Source organism: Sus scrofa, chromosome 12 (genome assembly GCF_000003025.6).
Source record: "Sus scrofa isolate TJ Tabasco breed Duroc chromosome 12, Sscrofa11.1, whole genome shotgun sequence".
Lineage (NCBI taxonomy): Eukaryota > Metazoa > Chordata > Mammalia > Artiodactyla > Suidae > Sus > Sus scrofa.
The window spans coordinates 48,024,882-48,049,358 of record NC_010454.4 but is presented as its reverse complement, the minus strand read 5'-3'; the positions used below and the strand labels follow the sequence as shown (position 1 = coordinate 48,049,358).

The following is a 24,477-nucleotide window of genomic DNA, read 5'->3' as shown; positions in this document are numbered from 1 at the left end:
AGGACGGGGAGTCCGCCTGCCCAGGGCCAGCTGGTTCCTCCTGGAGGAGGACGGCTAAGGGCGACACGACAGGACGTCCACACTCCTCGGCTCCACCAGGGGCCTCCACGTGCCGCACGTGCCCACCTTGAAAACCAGGTCCTGGCGCCGCAGGCCGACCGAGACGCCGCCCGGCTGCTTGGAGAGAGGTGTGCGGCACACGCGAGCGGTGGGCTGCAGCAACCGGAGATAATTAATATGATTAGGACGACCCAGAGCAAGCACGCTCCGGCTGACTGAAAGGCCCCATAGCATAATTACTGTTTTCTCACCAGCTCACTGTCTGTTCACATTTCAAAGCCTGGTTGGTATTAAGACGGCTGTGTAAACATCAATAAAATCCCAAAGTGCCAGATCATCAGCATTCCCGGGCACAATGGCTTTTTGTTTGGGGTGTTTTCATTCTTTTAAAGATGCATTTCAGGGTTGCAAACATTAGGAAGAAGGATCGCCATGCTTTGGACTCATCTTCGAGTTTGTAGTGAGTTCACATCTCCCCCAAGTGAACATTTATTATGAAGGCTAATTAATTGCTTTCCAGTTATAAGAACCCTTTGCATTCAAAGAAAGGAGGATTCGGGAGCAGAGAATATACTGTTTATTATTAAACAAAGCAAGGGAACAGAGGGCTTCTCCCTTCCTAATCCCTACTATTTAACATGGCTCTAATCAAGAAAAGAAACATCCACATGCAAGAAATACATACAGGTAGGAGAGGCGTGAATCCACCAACCAAAATGCAATATTAATGGCAGGGAAAACGAAAGCAATGCTTTGTAGTTGTCTGGATGTCCCTTGGGGATGCAAGTCAATGCTCATCAGCCTTCCTCAGAGGAGACGATTTTGATTAATATCAGACCCATCTGACTCAGCCTATTAAACCCTGAAGGAAGGATCTTCTTCAGATATAAAAGATACGACTTTGATTAATAATTCTACCCCGTTGCCATTCCAAGCATTAACGACTATGTGGCACCTCTAGAAAGAGAGCCTTTGAATTCTAGGAAGACACCCTCACTGGAAGTCCCAGGATCCTCCGCACGGCCACGTCTCGGCTCTCCCTCCCGAGAAGGGACCCACGTTGTGAGCGTGTCACCACGGGAGAAGCGGAAACGCTACTTACATAATTTATTTCACTGCCTGCAGATTCAGGGTCAATTACTCGTGACATAATTCCTCGTTGAAGATAATGAAATCTTAATAAAACTGACAAAAGCCTGAAGACAGAAGGAGTGACTGTTACTACACGACCCGCCGGCCGACCCCGGGGTCTGACACGGTTGACACCGCACACCACCGAGCGAATTTCCCTTGGCTGCCAGTGGCTTCCGGCTGTGCACAAGAGAGGCGACGGCCGAGTCCACCACAGAGGCTCTCAGGTCCGTGCAGCCAACGGGGACCTGCCACGCGGGATCGGGGGTATCGAGCTGCTTCAGCTCTGTGTCTTCACGCTTCTGTCGCGTCTCACATGGCTGCGTTTTTGCGGATGCTCATGATCAGCCTTCTGCCATATTCTTTGTAGTCCACGGGCTTCACGTCCATCACAGTGCCCTTAATTCGAGACTCATCCTTTGAAAAGAGAAAAGCAGTTTGTGGACGGAGAGCCAGAGAGAGAAATCCGAGACACGATTCAGAGTCCAGTCATTCCAATAAAGGCACGACGGTGGTGGGAGCTCGGGGGCGGGGGGGAGGGGACAGAGGTCTCCCGTCGACACAGGCCCCTTCCCCCCTTTCCTCCTGCTCCCAAACACTCAGAAGCCTAGTCTCCAAGTTCGATGACCTCAGAGGGCTCATCAAGTTCAATCTAGTTTTTTTTTTCTTTTATATAATTTTTTATTTTTTTCCATTATAGCTGGTTTACATCAATCTAGTTTCTTTACGCAGGAGAAACAGGAGCCCAGAGAAGACAGAGCCTTCCTAAGCCACTCAGCTGGCTCTGAAAGCGGGTGTGGGGACACGAGGGAGACCCACCCTGGGCCCGTCTCAGCCCCCGAGAGGCTGCCCTCACCTTCCCTGTCCGCACCACGCAGGGCCCTCGTGACCCTTGCTTGTTCTGATCCCATCCCACTCGGACGTCATGCCACTGACATCTGAGTCCTTGTCTCATTTAATGCTCACAAAACCAAGCCTATCTATCAGGAGGTAGTAAGGACAAGAAAACAGGAGGAGCAAATGCTGAAACAAGCAGAGAACATTTTCCAAATCCTCCCTCCTCGCCCGTTCACTAGGTTGGAAGGTGCCTCGAGGCAGAAGGGGGTGAGGCTGGCTCGGGGGCTCGCACGCCCCAGCGTGCTGCCTGAGTGCTGAACACGGTCTCACCCCTACACACGGTTGAGGGCAAAGCCCTGAGGCTGGACTGCCTGGGCGCCGTGACCCGGTCTGCCACTTGCCAGCATGTGAATTCAGGCAAGTTATCTATTCCCTGTATGCCTGCGCTTTCTCACCGGTAAAACGGGGTAACAGCAGTTCCCACCTACAGGGTCACGACACCCCCCATCAAGCGAGCTCAGGTGAGTAAAGGAAATGTGCAGAACAGGGTCTGACGGGAGCAAGTCTTCCAGAAAGGCTTTTCCCCACGACTTTACAACCACATGACGTTCAGAGCAACTTAAGGAATGCCTCAAGGTGGTTTTAACTACATGTGGTCTTCGTTTCACATCTTGACTTTATTTTTTTTTTTAGAGCCGAGCCTGCGGCATAGGGAGGTTCGGAGCTGCAGCTGCGGCCTACACCACTGACAGCAACGCCGGATCCTTAACCCGCTGAGCGAGGCCAGGGATGGAACCCGGGTCCTCATGGATCCTAGTTGGGTTCGTTATCACTGAGCCACGATGGGAACTCCCACATACTGACTTGTGGAAGACTGGTGTCCATTTTGTCAGGACCCAAACCAAAAACCTCCAAGTTTGAACGGAAGAGGCCACACAGCACGTTTCCCCAGGCGCGTGACACTAGACAAGCCCTTCAGGCTTCCTGAAGGCTGTTTCCTCATCTGAAAACGGGGACGATCATGGCACCTCTGTGGCGGGAAGATTCCACGAGGAACCGACGCGGGGTTCTGAGCGCCGGGGCCGGGACCCCGCAAGCAATGCCCTGACAGCTCCCGCCCTGTCGGTGCTGAGGGTCCCGAGCGGCGGCTTCCCGCTGCTGACCCTCGGGTCCCGCGGGCGAGGTGACTCACGTTGTAGGTCTCCAGTTTGACTCTGATCCTGAAGGTGAAAGACCGGAAGTTGGCGTTCTGGAAAACTTCCTCAAAGGCTTGCTCGTTCTGCAAAAACAAATGTAAAGCTGTAGGCATGGAAACTACCAGGCCACCTGAAAATACCTGTAAGATGTTTGAAAAGACCTGGAGGAAAATCTTCTGAGAAAATGATCCCCCCCCGCCCCCGGGGTTTGAACTTGCTTAGGAATGACTAACCTAGAGGCAACATTTCATCACGCAAAACTGTTTAGGTAGAGTTTTACTAAAAATCAAAATCCGGAGTTCCCCGCCATGGCGCGGCGGAAACGAATCCGACTAGGAACTGTGAGGTTGCAGGTTCGATCCCTGGCCTCGCTCCGTGGGTTAAGGATCCGGCGTTGCTGTGGTGTAGGTCACAGACCCAGTACGGATCTGGTGTTGCTGTGGCTGTGGGTGTAGGCCGGCAGCTACAGATCCAATTGGACCCCTAGCCCGGGAACCTCCATATGCTTCGGGAGCGGCCCTAGAAAAGACCAAAAAAAAACACACATAAAATCCTCTACCTAGAGAAGTCAAATTCATAGTGAGAGAAAGTAGAAAGATGGTCGCCAGGGGCAGTGGAGAGCTGGTATTTAATGGGAATACAGTTCCGGCGGAGGAGGAGGGAAAGTTCTAGAGGAGGACGAGGGTGGTGGTTGCACAACAGTGTGAAGGTGTTAAAGCCGCTCAACTTATACCGAAAAAATGCTTCAAACTGCTGTTTTACTGCAAGGGAAGAAAAAAGGGCGACACTCTCAGGAAACATGTTTCTGAACTTTCAAAGTCTGTCATGGGATGGAGCTGAGGCTCAGCATCTTCATCGCAGATTAAAACACTCAGAAAAACGTTCCAGTGGTCGCAGACGTTATTTCAGCCTCCGTCTTTACAGCTCTGATTTGGTGGGCAAGTGGGGAAGACGGGAAACGTGGGAAGGTTTTAGGGAAAGTTTAAACACCAAAGTCCTCGCGCCCTCTTCCGCTCACCCCTCCAATACTGTTTGATTAAGCTTTTGCATTAAAAAAAAAAAAGTTGTACAACTGTAACAACATTTACTGAGTTACTCCCCACCCCCTGAACAAGTCTGGAAAACAGAGAGGGATTAGAGAAAGCATTTTATATAAATAGGCATAAAGTAAATGTACAAGAACTTATATATAAAATTAATAGTGCATATCCGTCAAGTATTATCTCTGCGAGCCACGTGGAACATGAAAATAGCTCTGTTACAGAGAGAACTCTTTTGTATAAAGGTTACTTCACACACACACACAGTCCTTAGGCTTTCGGGTATGTAAATAAAACAATGTGTTAAACCGTCAGAAAGTCATACCAGCTGCTATCATTCTTTCAGGCTTAGTCAGAGCGCGGAGCGCACACTCCAAGAATATCACAGTTCCTGAGGGAAGAGTTTCTATACGTCCTCATTCACCGGCAGTAAAACTAGTCAAATGTAATAAGCTCATAAAAAATCCTGAAAGGCTGCCTCGAGCCTTAAAATCTGATATGAAAATAGAGGAGCAGGCAAAACAGATAAAAGATACCATCATACTTTCAAGTCAATTCCAGTTATTTCTGTAAAAGGACTTGTTGGGATTATTTTCAGAGCTCGCGGACAATTTCAAAAAGACATAGAGGGAGTTCCTGCTGCGGCACAGCGGTAACGAACCCAACCAGGACCCATGAGGATACAGGTTCGATGCCTGGCCTCGCTCAGTGGGTTAAGGATCCAGCGTTGCCGTGAGCTGGGGTATAGGTCGCAGACACGGCTTGGATCTGGTGGTGGTGTGGCTGTGGTGTAGGCTGGCAGCTGTAGCTCTGATTCAACCCCTAGCCTGGGAACTTTTCTATGCCTCGGGTGTGGCCCCAAAATAGGGAAAAAAAAAAAAAAAAAAAAGAGGCAAATAAAACAGGAGAAAGGAATGAAAACACACACACATCAAAACAAATGATAAATCCTTTTCTCTTAGTGATTTTTATAAGTACTCTGATTTGGAGGAACTGGGGGGGAATCTATAGATAGACGCTAATTTATTGGTCTCTGCACAGTTTATCTGAAAAAACATCTTTCCTATGGTTAGGATAATTAGCAATCTATTCCCTGAATGAACTAAAACTAATATGTGAAAATACTAATTTATAAAAATGAAATAGACAAAGTTACCTTATGAAAGAAAGTCCATTCATTAAGAATTACATCTGAGGACTTGAAATAGCACAGAGCCTATACGTGAACTTAAACCAGGATTTGACTCAGCTTTTCAGGAAGGTGTTCATTACATTAAAAGGGCCCATCTGTATTGCGGGTTATTTCAGAAGACACCTCCCAGATCTCAAATGACTGCAGGCATAACACCTCTTGGCGTGCTAACAGCAACAGGAGAGAAAAGTGGTTTATACTTGGAAAGTGCTGCTTTTAAAGCATTATATATATATATTACGTCATAACTTCATGGTTAGCACATCCAAGATGAACAATGAGAATCGGACGAGCTCTCAATCATCAGTGAGAAATTATACAACACTCGAAAGCAACAAACCAAAAAACATTAAAGAGAAAAAACAAAACAGGTGTTCCAGCAATGGGAACTCTTACAAGAATGATCAAAGACATGGCCCACCTTCTCCTTTAGCTCCCCAAGATAAGCAGTGCTTTGCCCAAGGATGGCTTCTGCAGACTCCTGGAAACATGTGACCCATTGATTCTCTTGAAAATCGGCAATATTTACCTAAAAAACAAACTCTGCATTATTTCAGCAGAGAAATAATAAAAGGAAGACAACCTAAGGAGACTGGGCGATTGTTTCTACTCAGTAAAATAATTTCTAGGGAAAAAAGCCATTTCTACTATATATGCTATGCTATATTCTTTCCAAAGAATGTGGAAAGTACCCGAGAGAAGAGTTTAACACGTAATACAGTCTGGATCACAGGCAGAAACACGATGTGACGTGGATGTGTGACTTCAGATCTCAGTGGAGACACAGCTTGGCCAACCTCCTTGAGATGCAGAATCCGAGCACCATGGACTTAATGCCCCTCCAGCTGCAATGGCCTTTGGCCAAAGGTTTTGAAAGAACCTGCATTTTACACCGTACATCTTTCAGGCACCGGGAGGTGCTCCGCAACACAGCTCTCAGTCACTGCTAAGGATCCCAGACAATTTGAAAGCCTGAACTAAGAGCCATCTAGCCACCAAACTTACACAGCAACAGAAGTGAGCAATCTGTTAATGTAATTTTAATGTAAAATTAAATAGGGGAGCGTCAAAAAGAAAGTGGATCACAAAGAATCCATTTTCCTAAAGTAAAAGGCTCAGGAGAAATAGCGAATAGGAGTTCCCACTATAGCTCAGCAGGTTAAGGACCTGACATTGTCTCTCTGAGGATGCAAGTTTGATCCCTGGCCTTGCTCTGTGGGTTAAGGATCTGGTGTTGCTGTGGCTGTGGGGTAGGTTTCAGCTGTGGCTCCAACTTGACCCCTAGCCTGGGAACTTCCACATGCCTCAGGTGTAGCAGTAAAAAAAAAAGAGAGAAAGAAAAGAAAAAAAAAAAAAAAAAAGAGAATTAGAGAACATAGAGAACAAAGGCTTTTTTTTTGGCTATGCCCACGGCATGCAGAATTTCCTGAGCCAGGATCAAACCCATGCCACAGCAGTGACAATGCCAGATCCTTAACCTGCTAGCCCCTCCAGGGAACGCCAAAGTTTTTTTTAAAAAAATGCATCATTTTTTTCAATTCCCAACATATTCACTTTGTGTATATATGGAACTTTAATATCAAAAGTTATGATAAGGAGTTTCCTGGTGGTTGTAGCAGTTAAGGACTCAGCATTGTCACTGCGGTGGCTCGAGGTTGATCTGATCCCTGGCCTGGGAACTTTCACACGCCACACGCATGGCCACACGCACAAAGTTATGATGAAAAATTAGGTAACAAGAAAAGGTTAAAAGCACACACATTTATAAGGGAATGTATCGTATGCTGGGCTTTATAAAAATGTATCTTTATAACAGTTAGCAGGCAAGTATCCACCAGTGCCCGTCCCCAGCTGAAGAAGATCTTTCAGCTTCGCGATGGTGTGAAAGCGATGCACATTCGGTAGGAACCACACTTTGAATTCCGATCTCCTCTCCGGCTTGGGGGCGTGCTGGATGCTACTCTCTCACGACACTGGGTGGGGGGGTTGCTCACTTACACACTTACAACCATTCTGTTTCTCCCTCTCGGCACAGTACACGATACACTGCATGAGCTATTGGACACTTTATTTAAAAACAGGCTTTGTGTTAGATGGCTCTGCCCCGCCGCAGGCTAGCCTAAGTGTTCTGAGCACGTTGCAGGGAGGCGGGGCTCAGCTATGAGGTCCAGTGGGTAAGGTGCTCTAAGTGCATTTTCAACCTCGGAGGGTTTTGTGGACGTGACTCGACTCTAAGCGGAGGAAGACGCGTATGCACACGCACAGCAGGCTGAAACCAGCCAGGCAGCTAAATGCAACTTTCAAGTATGAAAAAAAGCTTTTAGCAGGAGAACGGGGACTGCTCTGCAGTGGAGTGAAAGGCCCCTCCCTCTGTATTCACAGAACAATAATGAGCCCTCGAGCTTCCTCACCTGCAAACTCGCTGATCTTGTTTTTGCAGGTGCCCCTTTTGGTGCCTGGCAGTCGGGAGGGACACAGGAAAGACCCCAGGGGTCCCCATCGACCTGATCTACTTACCGACAGGATCATGCGGTACTTGAAGTTGGGGAATTCGCTGTCACACTTCTCGCAGCGGTACAACCCATTCTGCTGATCGATCACCTTCTTGTTGCAGTCCTGCGTTGGGCAGGCCTGGTACATACAGTTCTCTTTGCGAAGATACACCACGGTGGCCACAGCACTGAAATAGTCGGGCTTCAAGAGAGAAGAGGGCCGTGAGAGCCGGGCACAGGCCTGCGCGCCTCACACATCGGTGTTCACGTCTCCAAACTCACCGTCACAACGTCATTACCGGGAACAATGCAAATCAGCAAATCGCTTGTGCTGACTCCACAAGTAATAAACCAAGTTGCAAAGCATGTTCCCTTGCGATGAAAGAGTGTATTCTAGATTACCCTAAATTAATTAATGAAAGCTGAAACTGACCATATGAAAGACAAGGACTTCCAGAGAAGTCCCTCCTGTTCCCCTGACCTTCCAAAGGTAGTAGAACCAGGAAATACAGAGCAGCGCAGGAAAATCTAACATAACTCTGTTCAACCACATTCCTCCCACATTAAAAACAATGGCAGGGATTCCTAGGGCCCAGATTCACCTTTACCTCTGTTTTGCCAGAGGTCAGCAAACGTACTCTGTAAAAAGCCAGACGGTAACTATTTGTAGGCTTTACAAGCCATGTGGTCACCGTCTCTGTTGCAGCTACTCACTCTGCTGCTGTGATGCGAGACTGTCACCAGAAAGTATGGAGATGAGACGGGCTGCTGGGTTTCAACACACTTTCGTTCACAACAGGGGGATGTGGCACGTGGGCTTGTTTGTGAACATGGCCCAAGCCATCGAATTCGGTAGGAAGAATGCAAAAAAAGTGACCAAGTGGCTCCAAAGTGGTGGCGTCACTGATAGGTAAATGCAGCATGGACTAAGTCACAGGCGTGGGCTTTCTGCTGCTGCTATGTGCTTTGCTTTCGAACTCTCACGGAAAGGATATGGGATGAATACTTTTTGAGCAGTTCGTCTGGGTGCACTCTGAGTTCAGGGCCAGGTCAGCAGCCCCTGGGTCTTCCTGATGTTTCAGACCAAAAGAGGCCAAACAATAAGGTGCACGTTTAAAGAGCTTGGACAAAGAAAGCCTCAGTCTCAAAGACTCTAGGAGTTCCCTGGTGGCCCAGTGGGCTAAGGAGCCGGTGTGATCATTGCTGCAATGAGGGTTCAATCCCTGGCCCAGGAATTTCCACATGCTGTGGGTTCATAAAGAAAGAAAAGAAAAGAAAAGAAAAAGACTCTAGAGAAGGGGAGTCTCTTAGGAGAATGCCTGATGGGTTTTTCTGTATTTCTAGGTCATGGAAGGTACAGATTCAAAATGTGACTTCAAAGTTTGGGTGCAAATAAGTACTCTCTAGGCCTAATCTCTTATTACATATTAATTATCTACCTTTAGATCTGAGAGAGAAATTGGTTGACAACAGAACCCTAAAAGATATCCTGTGTTTGATTCTCAGGAGGCTGTTTAATAGCAGCATAAGTTGCAGTCAGTGACAACGATGGATAAGAGAGTACAGCGAAATGAGACAATAAGGAATAAAAACTATATTGTATAATATGAAAATAATGAAGCAGGTATTACTGGTTTGGGAGCATAAAGGAGAAATAAGTGATTTAAATATTTAACTGCTGACAGATTACAGGTTTAGATCAAGATGGGAGGTGGGTCATTAAATACAAACATTGAAAGGGAAGTCTGCAACGAAGTCCAATGCCAGAGCCAATTCTTTTTTTTTTTTTTTTTTTTCCAGAGCCAATTCTTGTCTGAGAATATAGGCAACGCTCAGCCCAGGAGAGGTTAATATTCTATGGCCAGGAAGAGTACACGTGAACCGCCCCAGTGTCTGATGCTAACCTCAAAAAACCACCGTCTTGGTAAGTGGGCATTTCAATTTGCAGGAACCATCACAGAAAAGAATACAGACAGGAAGGCAGTTCATATTATAATACGCAACTTGGTTACTGCTGTTTCATTAAGATATCTCTAAAAACTACACAACCCTCTAAGTCAGAGCTTTTTATTTATTTATTTATTTTTTTTGCTTTTTTTAGGGCCGCACCTACAGCATATGGAGGTTCCCAGGCTAGAGGCTGAATCAGAGCTGTAGCTGCCGGCCTACACCACAGCCACAGCCACGTAGGATCCAAGCCACGCCTGTGACCTACACCATAGCTCATGGCAACGCGGATGCTCTACCCACTGAGTGAGGCCATAGATCGAACCCACATCCTCATGGATAATAGCTGGGTTCATTACCGCTGAGCCACAACTTAGGGAACTTCCTAAGTCAGAGCTCTTAACCGACCTCTCTGCCCCAACCTACCTAAGAGATGCAGAAACGTACTCCTCCTGGAGGGCACGGCTCCCTCACTCTGGCCGCCACCCTCAACCATCACAGCCACGCTCTGGTCAGAGCTCCAGGTAAGATGCAGAGGCTCTGAGTGAAGGACTACCAGCTGGTACCCAAAATCAGCTTTAAGGACCCATCCTCTTGCACACTTTACGTGCTTTCGTGAAGAAAGTTAGGGATGCAGGTACCTTGTCACCTTGGCCCAGGTTCTCCGATTTAACCTCATATAAAGTTTTCCAGTTGGTGTTGCTCCCTCCTATGCCTCCACTCTTCAGATCAGAGATGGAAACGCCATCTAAGGCTTGTCCTTCTGAGTCAAACCTGAAAAATAAATAGAGAGTAACAGGCACTTACACGTACTGAATATGATACTTGTTTCTGGGTGCCAGATGCAGGCTGTCCACAACCCGCCCCGTTTCTCTAGGTCACAGCCAGCCACGTGGGCTGAAGTTGGTATCTTCCTCCTTGTACCTTAAGTCTGCTGAAGAAAGGGAATGACCTCTTTTTATCTCAACTGCTTTGATGCCCCCCAGTGGTCAAGAAAGACAGTGCCAAAGACCACAGAACCTCTTCTTGAATAAGCCTTGCATATCAACCCTGGCCAGAGGGCCCAGGGTCTAAAAAACCGCAACCTGGAAAAGTCAACAACAAAAAACCAGTGATGGAGAGCTCTGGTATCGTTCTTTGGGCTGCTGACGCTCATTCTTGGTCAACAGCTGCATTCTTATCACCCCTGAAATGTATCAGGATAGAAAGGGGAAGCTGACATTTTTAACAGGGTAGCGAGACATGTTCCCACGGTGAAAGATCTTTTGAGCCAGACAGAATTTCAAAGGATTATATAACTCAGAGTAATAGAGGATATTTATCTGTTGCCTCACCGATTTACCTTCTTAGTGAGATTTTACTTATGCCAATATTAAAGCTAAAATTAATTGAAATTCTTATTAAAATTGTTTACATGTCTTGATCATGTCTCAGCTGAGGTGAAGGAAGGGGGGGCCCGAGAGGAAGTGGTCTCAGAAACATCCTTGCGCAGGGAAGACTCCGTCTGAGATTAAAAACATGCCAGTGTCACCCAGGAGGATAACTGGAAGCTAACCACACACAGAACAGGCTGCTTAAAAAGAGACCACGGGACAGCGAGGACGCTGCCCTGAGCCGCAGACAACTGCCTTCTTGTTCTGTCCGGGGAGCGGCTCCATCCGTCACAGAGGACGGCAAGGTCCATAAATCTGTTTCACCACGACCGGTTACACACGCTGATGGTTTCGAAAACTCCAAGGAGACATTTGCCACCAAAGACAGCTCATCAGGAGTCAACAGAGCAGGGAGAGACGGAGCTCTGCTCTCAGGAAAAGCGCGGCCCGGCTACCACCGAGATCCAAACGCCTCCAGTCCGCGCCCAGGTGGAGCGTGTTCACTGAAGCTTCTCTCTGATCCATGCCACGTGGTTCTACTCTGGGGACAGCCATGTCGCTCTCCATTGACCGGGGTCGCAGTTGCCGACGAGCGAGGGAAGAAGACCTTCATGTGGGCAGGCGATTAACCTTGGGTCGAGCCCCTGAGCCCGAAGGAAAATCAGGCACCAAGGACAAACAAAGCAGTGGTTGCTTCTGGTCAGATTTAATTAATGGGCCCCGCCTCCGAACGCAATGCCAGCTACCAGGATAATTCAACACAGATCCATGTGGACCGCATTTCTGAGGCTGGCTTAAGTGACATGATCACTCCAGCAGATGTTTCATGAGACTGTTCAAATACTAGTGCTGCTGGTTCCCATTAGACCCAAGCAAAAGTGGGGAGCATGTGTCTCTTTAGTCACTCAAACCCTAAGACATGGATGGAAACAACACACACTGCCCCACTGACGGCAGCTACACAAATGATTTAAGCTCAAGCTAGTTCAAGGGCTTTCCCAGAACACGCCAGGGCTCGCATTCCATGTTTCAGTTTGAAGGGCTCCTTTTAACACCCGAAGAAGCAAGACAGAGCGAGGAGATTTTAGTAGGCGCTCCTCATTCCCCGAGTGCTTTGTGAACAGCATTACGGCAACAAAAGCCCATTGTGCCCGCCGCGCTGCATCAAGGTCCAGTGAATACACACTAGAAGGTGCGACCGGCACCAGAGACCACACGCAGCAAGACAGCACTTTCTCCCCACCCCCCAACACAGAAGCCCGTAGCTTTGAACCCTGGAAAGAGGGAGGCCTTCTGCTCACAGAGCTCTGGCACACAACTGCTCCTGCCTGCCTGGCCTTATCTGCTTCGGCAGGATCCAGGTTGGCGGGCGGCGCTCCCATTCTCATTGCTCCCTGCGATTCTCCAGGTTCGTCACGGGATTACAGGTGTGTCAGTATAGGGGCTTTAACGCCATCCTCTCAGAAGGCCTGACGCCTCCCAGAAACACGGGAACAGCTCCACTTAGTACCGAGGCCCTCTGCTCAGCAGACGGCTCACATACTGACCGTGGGAACCAAGAGGACCGGCCCTTCTCCAAGCGCAGGCTCAAGTAACCCCTGCGTTTAGCCCCATAAAACCTACCATCCACGAAGCTTATAGGCCTCTGGGATGTCAGGATTCACAATGACTGTGCTGGAAGACAGTATGGAGAGGCTCCGTCCACCAAAATCAGAGACTCTGGCTCCTTTGATAGCCATCACGGGCTGCCTAGAACCATCAAATTTATCAGCCTGCAGAGCAACAAACACAAACAAGTGTCACTGGCAGGAAGAACAAAAGGAAACAAGAGGAGGGCCCCGGAAGAGCAAGTGCAACGCATGATTCACGCAGTCTACGCTAGGTAACCTAGCATCTGCTCAGAGATACGGCGAATCTCGCCTAAAGTTGGGGAAAAGAGCATTTCAGTATGTAAAACCCAAATCAGAGCAAATCTCTTCTCTCTTTTTCCTTTTTAGGGCCGCGCCTGGGGCATATGGAAGTTCCCAAGCTAGGGGTCGAATTGGAGCTGCAGCTGGCGGCCTACACCACAGCCACAGCCATGTGGGATCCTAGCCCCATCTTCAACCTATTTGAGGCCAGGGATTGAACCCACGTCCTCACAGACGCTATGTCAGGTTCTTAACCCACTGAGCCACAATGCAAATTCCATAAATCAGAGCACATCTCACACAAGTAAATCAAATAAATGTTTCAGACACTCCCCAGACAGCCCGATCCTTCACTAGGGAGGGTCTACACCGGCTGACACGGCCAAAGCCCCACAGCTCCTGGGGCTCGTGTGTCTCCACCTTTCCGCACGGCCCCGGAGCTCCAAGGCAGTACTTACGTCTTCTCCCCACAGAGTCGCATTCACCACCTTCCCCGACATGTCCATCAAATAGATATTTCTCTTGGAAACTTCTCGGTTGGTAGACTTCACTGTGATTTTGGTGACATCTTCGTAGTTCTTGCAGATCCCAATTATGTCTAAAACACAGGCACGACGTTTCAGCAAGACACTGTCAAGCCTCCCCCTCTGGCGGGACCAGAGGGTGAAGAACAGGCCCGCAAGTCCCACCCTGCGCCCGCGCCGCCACCTTCGCTTCTCAGGCCCAGACTTACCTACGAGGGAGTCTTTCGACTTGTTCTCCAGGTCGGCGATCCCTGTGAAATCAAACTGAACTGTGGGTAAATGATGGCCGTCCTCACAGGGCATGACAGAAGTCTCATTACTGAAGGTCATCTCGTAGTCGTTTTTGACAGCCGTAAATTGTTTGTTGGCAATCTTCAGGGTGCCTTTAGAGAAGTAATAGACCTGCAAGAGGCCAAGCCACCATCGTCCATCAAATCAGAAATAAAAACCCGGGACCCTCAGGCAGCTCGCCAATGGACCGGACTCCCCTCGCCCCGGCCCCGCCACCCAACCGGCTCCGTTCTGGACCCGACGCGCCGGTACCTTGTTCACGTCAATAAGGGGAAAGAACTTGTCCACTTGCTCGTTGAACGCAGTGGCTCTGATTTCGCCCTGCAGGAGCAAGAGAGGGCGGTGAGCCTTGGGCAGTTCCAGTTTACCAGCGAAAAACTGGATGCCTCGGCCTCCCTATGACGTCTTTAAAGCAGCAGCACAGTCACCCCAGAAGCACACATTTTATAGTCAGATATTCGAGTTATTCACCCCAGTGAAAAACAACCTAAGCTTAACTAGCCGATTCTGTGCCTGAGCTTCATTAACCGCGAGTCTGAAACCTGCAACGGGAAAAACAAAAAACCAAAACCAGCCAACCCGATTGTGAGTTTAACACTCTGACCACAAACATAAAACGATTTTGAACGTGGAGTGACGGGCTGAAGGCCCCAGGGAGGCGTGCTGAAGCAAAGTGATTCACGGGCTTCCTTCAAGTTTGCACTAAGCGAGGAATTACTTCATAGTCAAGAGCCGTTGCCAGAAATGCTAAAACAAGTCGTATTTTCAAGTTGCTTTTGATTTGATTTTCACTTTTACTTTCCCATCAGTCAAAATGCCACAGATGGAGAAGAAACTTAAATAAACGTCGGGATTTTTAGCCAACTGACAGACAGATTAGATCAATAATTTAGTCAAAAAGAAAAAAGAAAGAAAAAAAAAATTAAGTACTGACACTGATTCTGCCATCACAGTCAATACATTTGGGATGTCATCCTGTCTTTCAAAAATGAAAATAAACTTTTTTTTTTTTGGCCCTCTTGGAGGTCTGAACCAATAGGATATTGCAGTTTGAAATATGCAGCAATTTGCAGCAGTTTTGAAAAGACTGCATGAAATATATATTAGGAATTATAGATAAAACTAATGGACAGGGAAATAGCATGACAAGACTTTGTCAAGATTCTACACCTTGGATTTTCTTTTTTTCATCACGGTTTGGTTTTAGGTAAAGCAGCTAAGAGTCTGCAGAGCCAGAATCCATCCCCACAAAACCAATCACTTATCACGCTGCTGCGGCCCAACACCCCACTTGGCTCTTAAGCAGACAACACCTCCTAGGGTTTCAACTAAGCCTGCCAGCGAGTCAGACTGTCTCTGCTTTCTACTGCCCATGAGGCTACTTACATTTGGAAAACTACCTTCTGCTTTTATAAATGCTTTCGTTTGAGACCAAGGATTTTATTTAGGACTTTAACCCTCTGCCCCCAGGCAGCATCAAAAGACTGCGAGAGAGGAAAACTAACAAGAAGCATCACGTTTCCTCTTGGCCTACTGTGGTTTCCCACCTCACAGGCCTGCACAGAGATGAGCCTTCTGTTTCTCACAGAGTCAAATCCTCTTTCCCATGCGACAAATACTCACGCTTTCATCAACTAGTTCTATAGAGAAAAGCTTCCCTTCCCCTCGGGAATTGCTCCAGGTACGGATCTGACTTTTGTTGGTAACACGAGCACAAATGGTCCACCTGAAAACCAAGTAGACAATATTAGTGTTCGGAGTCTCACTTGCGAAAGATCTGAAAGGTTCCCCACCATCTTCCGGTAGCCCTTCTTCCTTTATGCATATTCCACTCTCCAGTGGAAGCTGTATTTTAACGCAGCTAATTAAAACCCCACGATGACATCCAGGTTTGACAGTTTATAGAATAAGCAAAGAGTAAAACATGCAAGGTGATTTAACACTGACTCATTCTCCTGTCAAATAAGTAAATTTATAAACGCTCTCCCTTCTCCAAAAAGCATCACCAAGGCAACAATATCCCCTTGATAAAAGGTTCTAAGCGAGAAAAGGCAGTCATACCAGCAATTATATTTTGCCACCGCTTTCGATTATGGGAACTGATACACCTGATGTCGGGCTTCTGCCTCGTTTCCGACACACTGAGTAAATACAAGGGTGTGGAACACGGTGTTGGTTCAGCCACCAGCAGAAAACACCCGCAAGCAACAGGGCCTCAGACAGAGGCCCCTAAAAAAGGAGGCACGAGCTCTGACACCCGGACCCGGCGTCCATCCTGAGCAGAGGCACTGAGGACACGAGGCACCTCACTCATTATCTCACAGGGGAGCAGGTTACCCCGATCTTACCAAGCATTGAAGAATAAATAAAAACATAGCTGAAAGAATTCTGAAAAGAGTACTCCCTAAATTTAAAGTGCAAAAATTAATGTTTAATGGTAAGAAGTCATATAAAAGAAATATTGATACAAATAGTACAGATTCTTTTAGCCACCTACACCCCAGTAATACTTTTAAGACTACAAGTCACCTGTTTATACGATGAGAAAATAAAATACCTTCAGATTTAGAATATTTATTTTTACTCATGAGACTATCAACTGATTCTTCAAGCATTAAATCTTTTAAATTTCAAATTCTTTTTTATTTTTTTTATTTTATTTATTTTTGTCTTTTTGCCATTTCTCGGGCCACTCTCGAGGCATATGGAGGTTCCCAGGACAGGGGTCAAATTGCAGCTGTAGCCACCGGCCTACGCCAGAGCCACAGCAACGCGGGATCCGAGCCGCATCTACAACTTACACCACAGCTCACGGCAACGCCGGATGGTCAACCCACAGAGCAAGGGCAGGGACAGAACCCGCAACCTCATGGTGCCTAGTCAGATTCGTTAACCACTGCGCCACGATGGGAACTCCTCAAATTCTTTTTTAAAATGAATGAAACTCCATGGGCTATGGCAGATTGCTCTTTTTTTGGGGGGGGGTTGTCTTTTTCGGGCTGCACCCACAGCACATGGAAGTTCCCAGGCTAGGGGTCCAATTGCAGCTGCTGCTACCGGCCTACGCCACAGCCACAGCAACTTGGGATCCGAGCTGAGTCTGCGACCTACACCACAGCTCACAGCAACACCAGATCCTTAACCCACTGAGCAAAGCCAGGGATTGAACCTGTTTCCTCATGGATACTAGTTGGGTTCATTACCACTGAGCCATGACGGGAACTCCCCAGACTGCTCTTTCTGCTGTTCTTTATTATAAGAGAAATCATGGTTGCCACAATTTGTAATTTCTTCCCATTTGGAAAAAAAAGAGGAAACCTATTCTATGTGTGGCAACCCTGAAGTTCACACAAAAGTAATTCAAGAGCCCATAATAACTTACTATATACTCTTTTGTAAGTACCTTCTAAACTTATTCCATGAAATAACTCACTTGGACTGGTAAGGGGTGAGGCTGGCAATGGGGACCACTTTGGCCTGTGTTCCCCCAGAGCTGTTCACTACACTGGTAGCTCCAGCTTTTCCAAATATCTTTGAGGCACCATAAGCCTTAGATACAGTGGAACCTTTAAAAACAAACACAAAGAGGAACAATCATTATTCTATTGAAATTTTATAGTAAGTTTCCTAATAACTCTCAATTACTGAGGTGTCACTGGTGACATCATACAAAATGAGAGGCAGTTTTTCCTTTTATTTTATTACAGTTTTTTTTGGCCACACCCAAGGCATGCAAAAGTTCCTGGGCCAGGGATCGAACCCACACCACAGCAAAGACAACACAGGAACCTTAACCTGCTGAGCTACCAGGAAACTCCAAGCCTTTTCCTTTTAAATAATCAAGAGAGAGTGTCCGTTCTGGCTCAGCGGAAATGACTCTGGCTAGTATCCACGAGGACGCAGATTCGATTCCTGGCCTCCCTTAGTGGGTTAAGGATCAGGCATTGCCGTGAGCTGTGGTGTAGTCACAGACGTGGCTTGGATCCTGCGTGGCTGTGGCTCTGGTGTAGGCTGGCAACTGTAGCTCCAATTCGACCCCTAGCCTGGGAACCTCCATATGTCATGGGCGTGGCCCTAAAAAGACTATACATATATATATATATATATATATATTTTTTTTTTAAATAAGTAAATACATAATCAAGGGATCTGGAGATCAAACAGACTGAAACAGGAGGCTGGAGACAGATCCAGAATGAAGGCTGGGCACACAGATGTTCGCGACTCTACTGCTGACTGAGGCCCTAAGGTCACGATAACAACAGTAAGGAATCCAGACACTGCTGTTTTGGGAGCTCAACCCTCTTCCAGCTGCCCCTGTGGCAACAGGCAAGGTGATGGGTTCAGAGAAAAAAATCGACCCTCCTGACTGGTAAATCTGACAAGTCACTAGTTGCCTAAGAGAAAAAGCTAAAGGAAAGCCTAGGAATTAACGGACACAGTGGATGAGCCGCCTGAGGTGAAGGACATCCATCACAAATATGTCGCCTCCCAACATCCCTAGAAAATTCCCAGTTCTCAACTGGTCTGACAAGAACAGAAGGTCTAGAATGCAGTCTATGGGATGGGTTTAGTTGGGAGCAAAGAGCAAGAATCAGTTTTCCGTTCATGACAAGTAGGTGGCTGGCTGCCGTGGCCCCTTCTTGCCTCCTTTATCTAAGCCTAAGCAGCTGCCTGGCACTCGGGAAGAACAGGTAATCACGTAAAGCCTGGGAGCAGACGACGTCCCCTACGTGCATGCTGTTTCCGAGGCTTCCACCTCCAAATTCGGAAAAGATGATTTAGTCCAATGATTTTTCATATCTTCTATAACAAAACATTTCTTCAGAACGGCATCTGGCTAGAAATGTAAATCTACTATTATTCAGCATTTATTTATTGCGTTTTCGCAGCACGTACCACACTCTTCTAGGTATTTGTAGCACTTAGTAAAAAATATACACAGACTGCCCCAGATCTTAAAATTTTCTCTTCAAACTGGGGCATCAAGCAATGTCTACACTCACAACAGTAACAACTACCTCAAGATGACGCAAGGAAGCACACATACTCTCTTGAACACCTATGTATGTGCGTATCTATATCTAGTACACAATATACAATTATGTAACACACACACACACACACACACATCCAGTTTTCATGCTGGCAGCTTCTCCTCAACTTACTTCCAGTTCCTTTTCTTTCTTCTTTTTTCAGGCTGCATCTGTGGCATATGGAAGTTCCCAGACTAGGGTTTGAACTGGAGCTGCTGCTGCCAGCCTACACCACAGCCACAGTTATATGGGATCCGAGCTGCGTCTGCCACCTACACCACAGCTTGTGGCAACACCAGATCCCTAACCCACTGAGCGAGGCCAGGGATTGAACCCTCAACCTCATGGATACTAGCTGGGTTCTTAACCCGCTGAGCCACAACAGGAACTCCTTCTGGTCCTTTTTCTTTCACCACCCAGTTATGTGTTTAGGGAACACTAATTTTTAAAATAAATCTCAATATAAGCCAAAGACAGACCAGTGGAAATACAAATCAGGGACGGGGGTGGTAGTGGGGAGAATAACATACTATTTGTATTTCCTCCCAAGAAGTGACTTTTAGAATATCTACTATTTTAGATAATCCATTCCACCCCACCCCCGCTTCAACAGTACATAGTTTGAGTACACAGAAATTAATAGCGGAGGGGAGGGGAGAGAGGGGTGTATGTAAAGCTGTGACAGAAGAAGGAACTCTAAAAATAAAAATTCCAACCAAATTTTAGAGATCATAATTCTCACTGGTGGCATCCCACAGGAAGAGGACCCTAAAGCAACGGCCGGAAAATAAACCAAAGGATGCCATCACAGCCTCTCAGCACCTGCTGGAGAGAAAGTTAAGGAGGAAGAAACTATTTCTCATCTGTGAGACTGAGAAGCAGGACCTAGGACCAACATAAATGATGCTGTCTTCAAGCTAAGATAAATACCCCCAAGAGCTCCAAATACAAAACTCAGAAGAGACGAGCCAGATTTAATAAGCGGGTCCTAGAGAGTTAAAAGGGGAGAATTAAAAAGGTATGTAAATTCACAGAGTCTAGAGGATGTGAGTGAGAAAGTACCAGATACACTAGTAACAGAGAACAGTGTATCATTCTGATTTAAAAAAAAAAAAAAAAAAAGCATATTAAGTATCATGAAAAGACCAGCCATTTTTTTCAATCACGCGCTTTGCGATGAGAATTAGAATTATTCTTTGCAAGAAGCAACTGTCATGAATGGCATTTGGAAAACTCCCTTTAATACCAGATTAGATTTCAAAGCAACATTCAAACGCCTGCCACACGTAATGGGCACGCGTCCTCGTGCGGCAGCCTTACCCACTCCCGAGCTCCCGTTCTGTTGCTGGGGGTTGCTGGTTGGTGGGCTGGCTGCTGAGACGGGAGGAGGAACAACTGGCTGCTGTCCGTGTCCTGATGATCAAGAGGAGAGAGACCATTTTAGTGCCACTAATTTGGGTCAAAAGATTTAAACTTAAGTCGAAGAAATACTCTGAGGACGTACAAATCAGTGATTGTGTCAAAGACTTGAGCAGGTCAGAATTCATAGAATTCACGCTGGGGCGCTCAACTGCACGCGGCGCATGTGCCAGGGGTTCACTTTTGTTTTCATTCCCTAAAAGGCCAGCTCCCTTTCCCTTATGCCTGCTTATAATTGATAGCTTTGGGTTTTAATGAGGGTCTCCCCTAAAGCCTTGCCCGTTTCTCCTGCGTGAACCTGAAGTCAAGTCACTGGGCCGAATCTGTGACATTACCACTATTTCCATAGCAACAAATCGATGTTATCCACGGGGCTGTGTTCGCGGCAGGATCTACCAGAGGAGAAAGCTGGGTGGTAACAAAAATCTAAAAGCAGTTCAATTGTCTCTGAAGTGCTCCTGCTTCAAAGGAAAAGGAGACATTCAGAAAGGATTCCACCCTTCCCCTCCCAAACAAAGCAACCTTATTTTGCAACTGACAGTGGGTGGAAAATAAGAGTTGAAAGCGCCTTGGGTACCGTGAAGTGCGAGTGAACTGTCACAGCAGGAGAGATGAGAATGGAGTTCAGAAGCAGGTGTGGCGGGGAGACGGGAAGATTAAAAGGAAAGGAGGAGAACCGAACGTGTCTCTCAAGCAGAAAATAAGAAAGGCCGCACAATCAGAGCATTTATTTGCCCCTGACCCTTTCGACAAATGTTTATGAAGCTGAAGAATGTTTAAAAAAACTGTAAAGACACACTTAATTTTTTTTTTTTTAAATAATAGATTTATGGAATTTGATGGTGCCTTTGTGATTGGCACAGGAAGCAGAAAGCCAGCCTAATCGGGGCTGCTCACCAAGAGTGCCTGTGGTACACAAAGCGCAGCTCGAAACCTCCCCTGGAGCCCAGAGAATGGACTTGGAGAGCACGCTGGAGAAGCTCCCTGCCTGCCTCCACTTCTTCCATCCTGGGGTTTACTCCTGCTGGGTCTCCCAGGGCCCTAACCCAAAGGGGCCCGTGACACGCTGATTTCCTTTCCTTCTGCTAACATTACCCTTAACCGGTACAACCAAAGGAACATTAACTCTGCCACTGGAGTAAAATAAATTCAGCACCAAATTAAAAGGGTTAAACAGCACTGTTTATTCCTTAGTTCTTCCTACAGAGAGAAAAAGTGAGAGGCCTTCTTTACACAGAAAAAAGAGCCAAGGAGTTCCTGTCGTGGCTCAGCAGTAATGAACCCGATTAGTATCCATGAGGATGCAGGTGTGATCCCTGGCCTCGCTCAGTGGGTTAAGGATCTGGGGTTGCCGGGAGCTGTGGTATAGATTCGACCCCTAGCCTGGGAACCTCCATATGCCATGGGTGTGGACCTAAAGAGACAGAAAAGAAAGAAGGAAAGAGAGAGAAAGAAAGAAGAGCCAAGATTATTGACAATGAATGTTTGTGTTTACTTTTTAGCTCTTCCACTACCTCTGAATTTTCAGCGTCGTAAGACACTGCACAGGAGAACTGTTCTTCTCTGCCAATGTGTCTTATGACACACTGTGTCTAAGGAACTTTCCAAAAGCCCACCGTTAACCTTTTTTTAAATCAGTAGGGAAAAGATGAGTTGCTCGGTAAATACTGGGGCCAAGTGTTTGGGGAAAAAAAATTAATCTGAATTTTTACCTGTTTCATGAAATTTTATTCAAAAGAACTGAGATTTAAACATTCAAAGACGGAGACAAAAATATACACAAATCTCTGCTCCCGCCCCTCCCAGTCCCTCCCCCTCTCTCCTGCCCCCTCAAACATGTCTACTCTGAAGTCCCCTCCTGGGAGCTTCCCTGGTGCTCTAGAGCTTAGAACTTCCTCCACTGCAGCCAGGATTCAATCCCTGGTCTGGGGACAGAGATCCCACACCAAGCTGCTGCACGCCGCAGCCAAAAACAAAAAAATAAATAAATAAATAAAATAAGGTCCCTTTCCTTGTTAACATGCCTGTTTCTCCAAGTACCTTGCTAAACAGGACATGGTCACAGGATCTTGCTTATCTGTGACCCAGGTGGGATAGAGGGTATTTAAAAGCGGACTTTAGCCCCTCAAGTTACTTGCATCCACAGCTATCATTTTTATTATCATTATAATGGTAAGTGAGCCACCAGCTGAGAAAAATTGGCCAACAGGCTACGGAGTACACAGAACATGAGGTTGTAGCTGCAGCTTGGATTTAGTCCCTGCGCTGGGGACTTCCACATGCCATGGTGGGGCCACAAAAAAGAAATAGTGTAGGTACGTACTGATTAAAGTATATATATAACGGCAAATAAGGGAAATTTAAAGCCATCCAATCTAATTTTGTGTGAAACATGAACTGTGTTTGAAATGTTATTTCTCACATTTTGAAAATTCTGTAAGTATCTTTACTCGATATGGTATGAGTACCAAGAGACAATTTGAATGCACATTTTGCAATTCCTCTGCCAGTTTATAGGCTGCGTCGAGTGAGTTAATTTTACTGGTCACTTACGTTCAGGTCTGGGTGATGTGCTAGGAGGATACAAACCTAACTTTAGTTCTCTACCCACTACTAACAGTTTCCTTGCTTTCCAACAGACAAGAGGAAACCATTTCTGGGAAATACACCCATAAGGCAGTAGTCGAGTAATCACTGTAACAGAGCTATTTTCATGATGGCCCGAGGAACAATGTGTTATTGATCCAGTTACAATGAAATTCAATAGCAAATAACCCTGAACAGCCAAAACCTCCTCTCATCCCTTTGCCTTTCAACAGACTCCGAAGAAAGGGAAGAGCCAGTGGAAGCGGATATTGAGACAGAGGAGTGTTTGCCATAGTTCTGACCCCAAGTGGTAACCGCCTGTCAACCCTTTCATCTTTTTCTTGATCTCAAATACTTTTGCCCCTGAAAGGCAACATGTCCAAAGCAATCATTCAATTAAATACAACATAAAAAGCATAAGAAACTTGGCCAAAGGTGATAAAGCTGGGCGCCATCGTCTCCCTCTCACCCCTCCTGTCTCAGGAGGTTTCACAGAAATGCTAAGTGTGGCTTTGACCTGGCTCTCCTTCCTAAGAGCTGAGAATAAGTTGACCAACGTGCTCATTTTAACAAAGGTTCACTCGTGCAAAGCAAATGGGATGCTCCAAATTACTATTTTGGAACTCTACCTGAATAGGCTCCTCTCCAATTTAAAGCAACAAATTATTACATGTGGTGTAGGTAAAACGAAACATCTAGAAGGTTTCCATTTCTGGAAGAAGCATGGGGATGACCGAAGCCCAAACTTTCCCATTTCTCCCAAAAATCGTACAGAGAAATAAAATGAATGAATACCCATCCCACAAACAAACAGCACACACAGGGATTGCCTCTTTAGTGAAACTGGGGCAAAGAGAAAACCCACACATTGCAAATTATGGGAAAGTGAAGGCCCAAACACCACGGATCAAGACACCGTAACCATAAGACAGAAGCAGCATAGATGATTCAAATGCAAACAATGAAACAGGGCACGTGCTGGAATAAAACATGGGTGAATGCCTTTATAACTTTACGGTGAGGAAGACCTTTCTAACTATGGCTCAAAACCCCCAAAGTCATCAAAAAAAAGGAAAATTCAACTCCAGAGAAACAAAAGAGAACTGCTGTACAACAACAAAAAAGCCAAAGTCAGAAAGACTTTGTAACTCATATCAGAGACAAAGGACTAATTCCTCTACTTTTTAAAGAACCTTTAAAAATTGAGAAGAAAAAGACAAATAACCCAAAAGAAAAATGGACAACACAACAGTTCTCAGAGAATAAAAAAGCCCTTAAACACTTAAAAGGACGCTGGTCTTGCTCAGAATACAAATTAGACACTACATCAAGATGTGAATTTTCACTCATCAGATTGTTTAAAACGATCCTAAGATTAACAACATACTTCTGGGAGTTCCTGGGTTGGCTCAGTGGAAATGAACCCAACCAGTATCCTTGAGG

General features: G+C 46.4%; 1 protein-coding gene across 1 annotated transcript in view; it reads right to left on the bottom strand.

The window, feature by feature from the left end:
• The window catches only part of RPA1 (replication protein A1), a 39,093-nt gene continuing 15,230 nt past the window's right edge, over window positions 615-24,477 (bottom strand). Inside the window, exons 6-17 of the mRNA XM_003131822.4 lie at window positions 20,350-20,442; window positions 17,427-17,559; window positions 15,617-15,719; window positions 14,246-14,314; window positions 13,912-14,104; window positions 13,637-13,776; window positions 12,892-13,040; window positions 10,537-10,669; window positions 7,974-8,150; window positions 5,878-5,985; window positions 3,221-3,307; window positions 615-1,608 (exon numbers count right to left, since the gene is read on the bottom strand). Of these exons, the coding sequence (XP_003131870.1) occupies window positions 1,504-1,608; window positions 3,221-3,307; window positions 5,878-5,985; window positions 7,974-8,150; window positions 10,537-10,669; window positions 12,892-13,040; window positions 13,637-13,776; window positions 13,912-14,104; window positions 14,246-14,314; window positions 15,617-15,719; window positions 17,427-17,559; window positions 20,350-20,442 (1,490 nt within the window). The 3' untranslated portion in view covers window positions 615-1,503. The remainder of the gene's footprint in view (window positions 1,609-3,220; window positions 3,308-5,877; window positions 5,986-7,973; window positions 8,151-10,536; window positions 10,670-12,891; window positions 13,041-13,636; window positions 13,777-13,911; window positions 14,105-14,245; window positions 14,315-15,616; window positions 15,720-17,426; window positions 17,560-20,349; window positions 20,443-24,477) is intronic.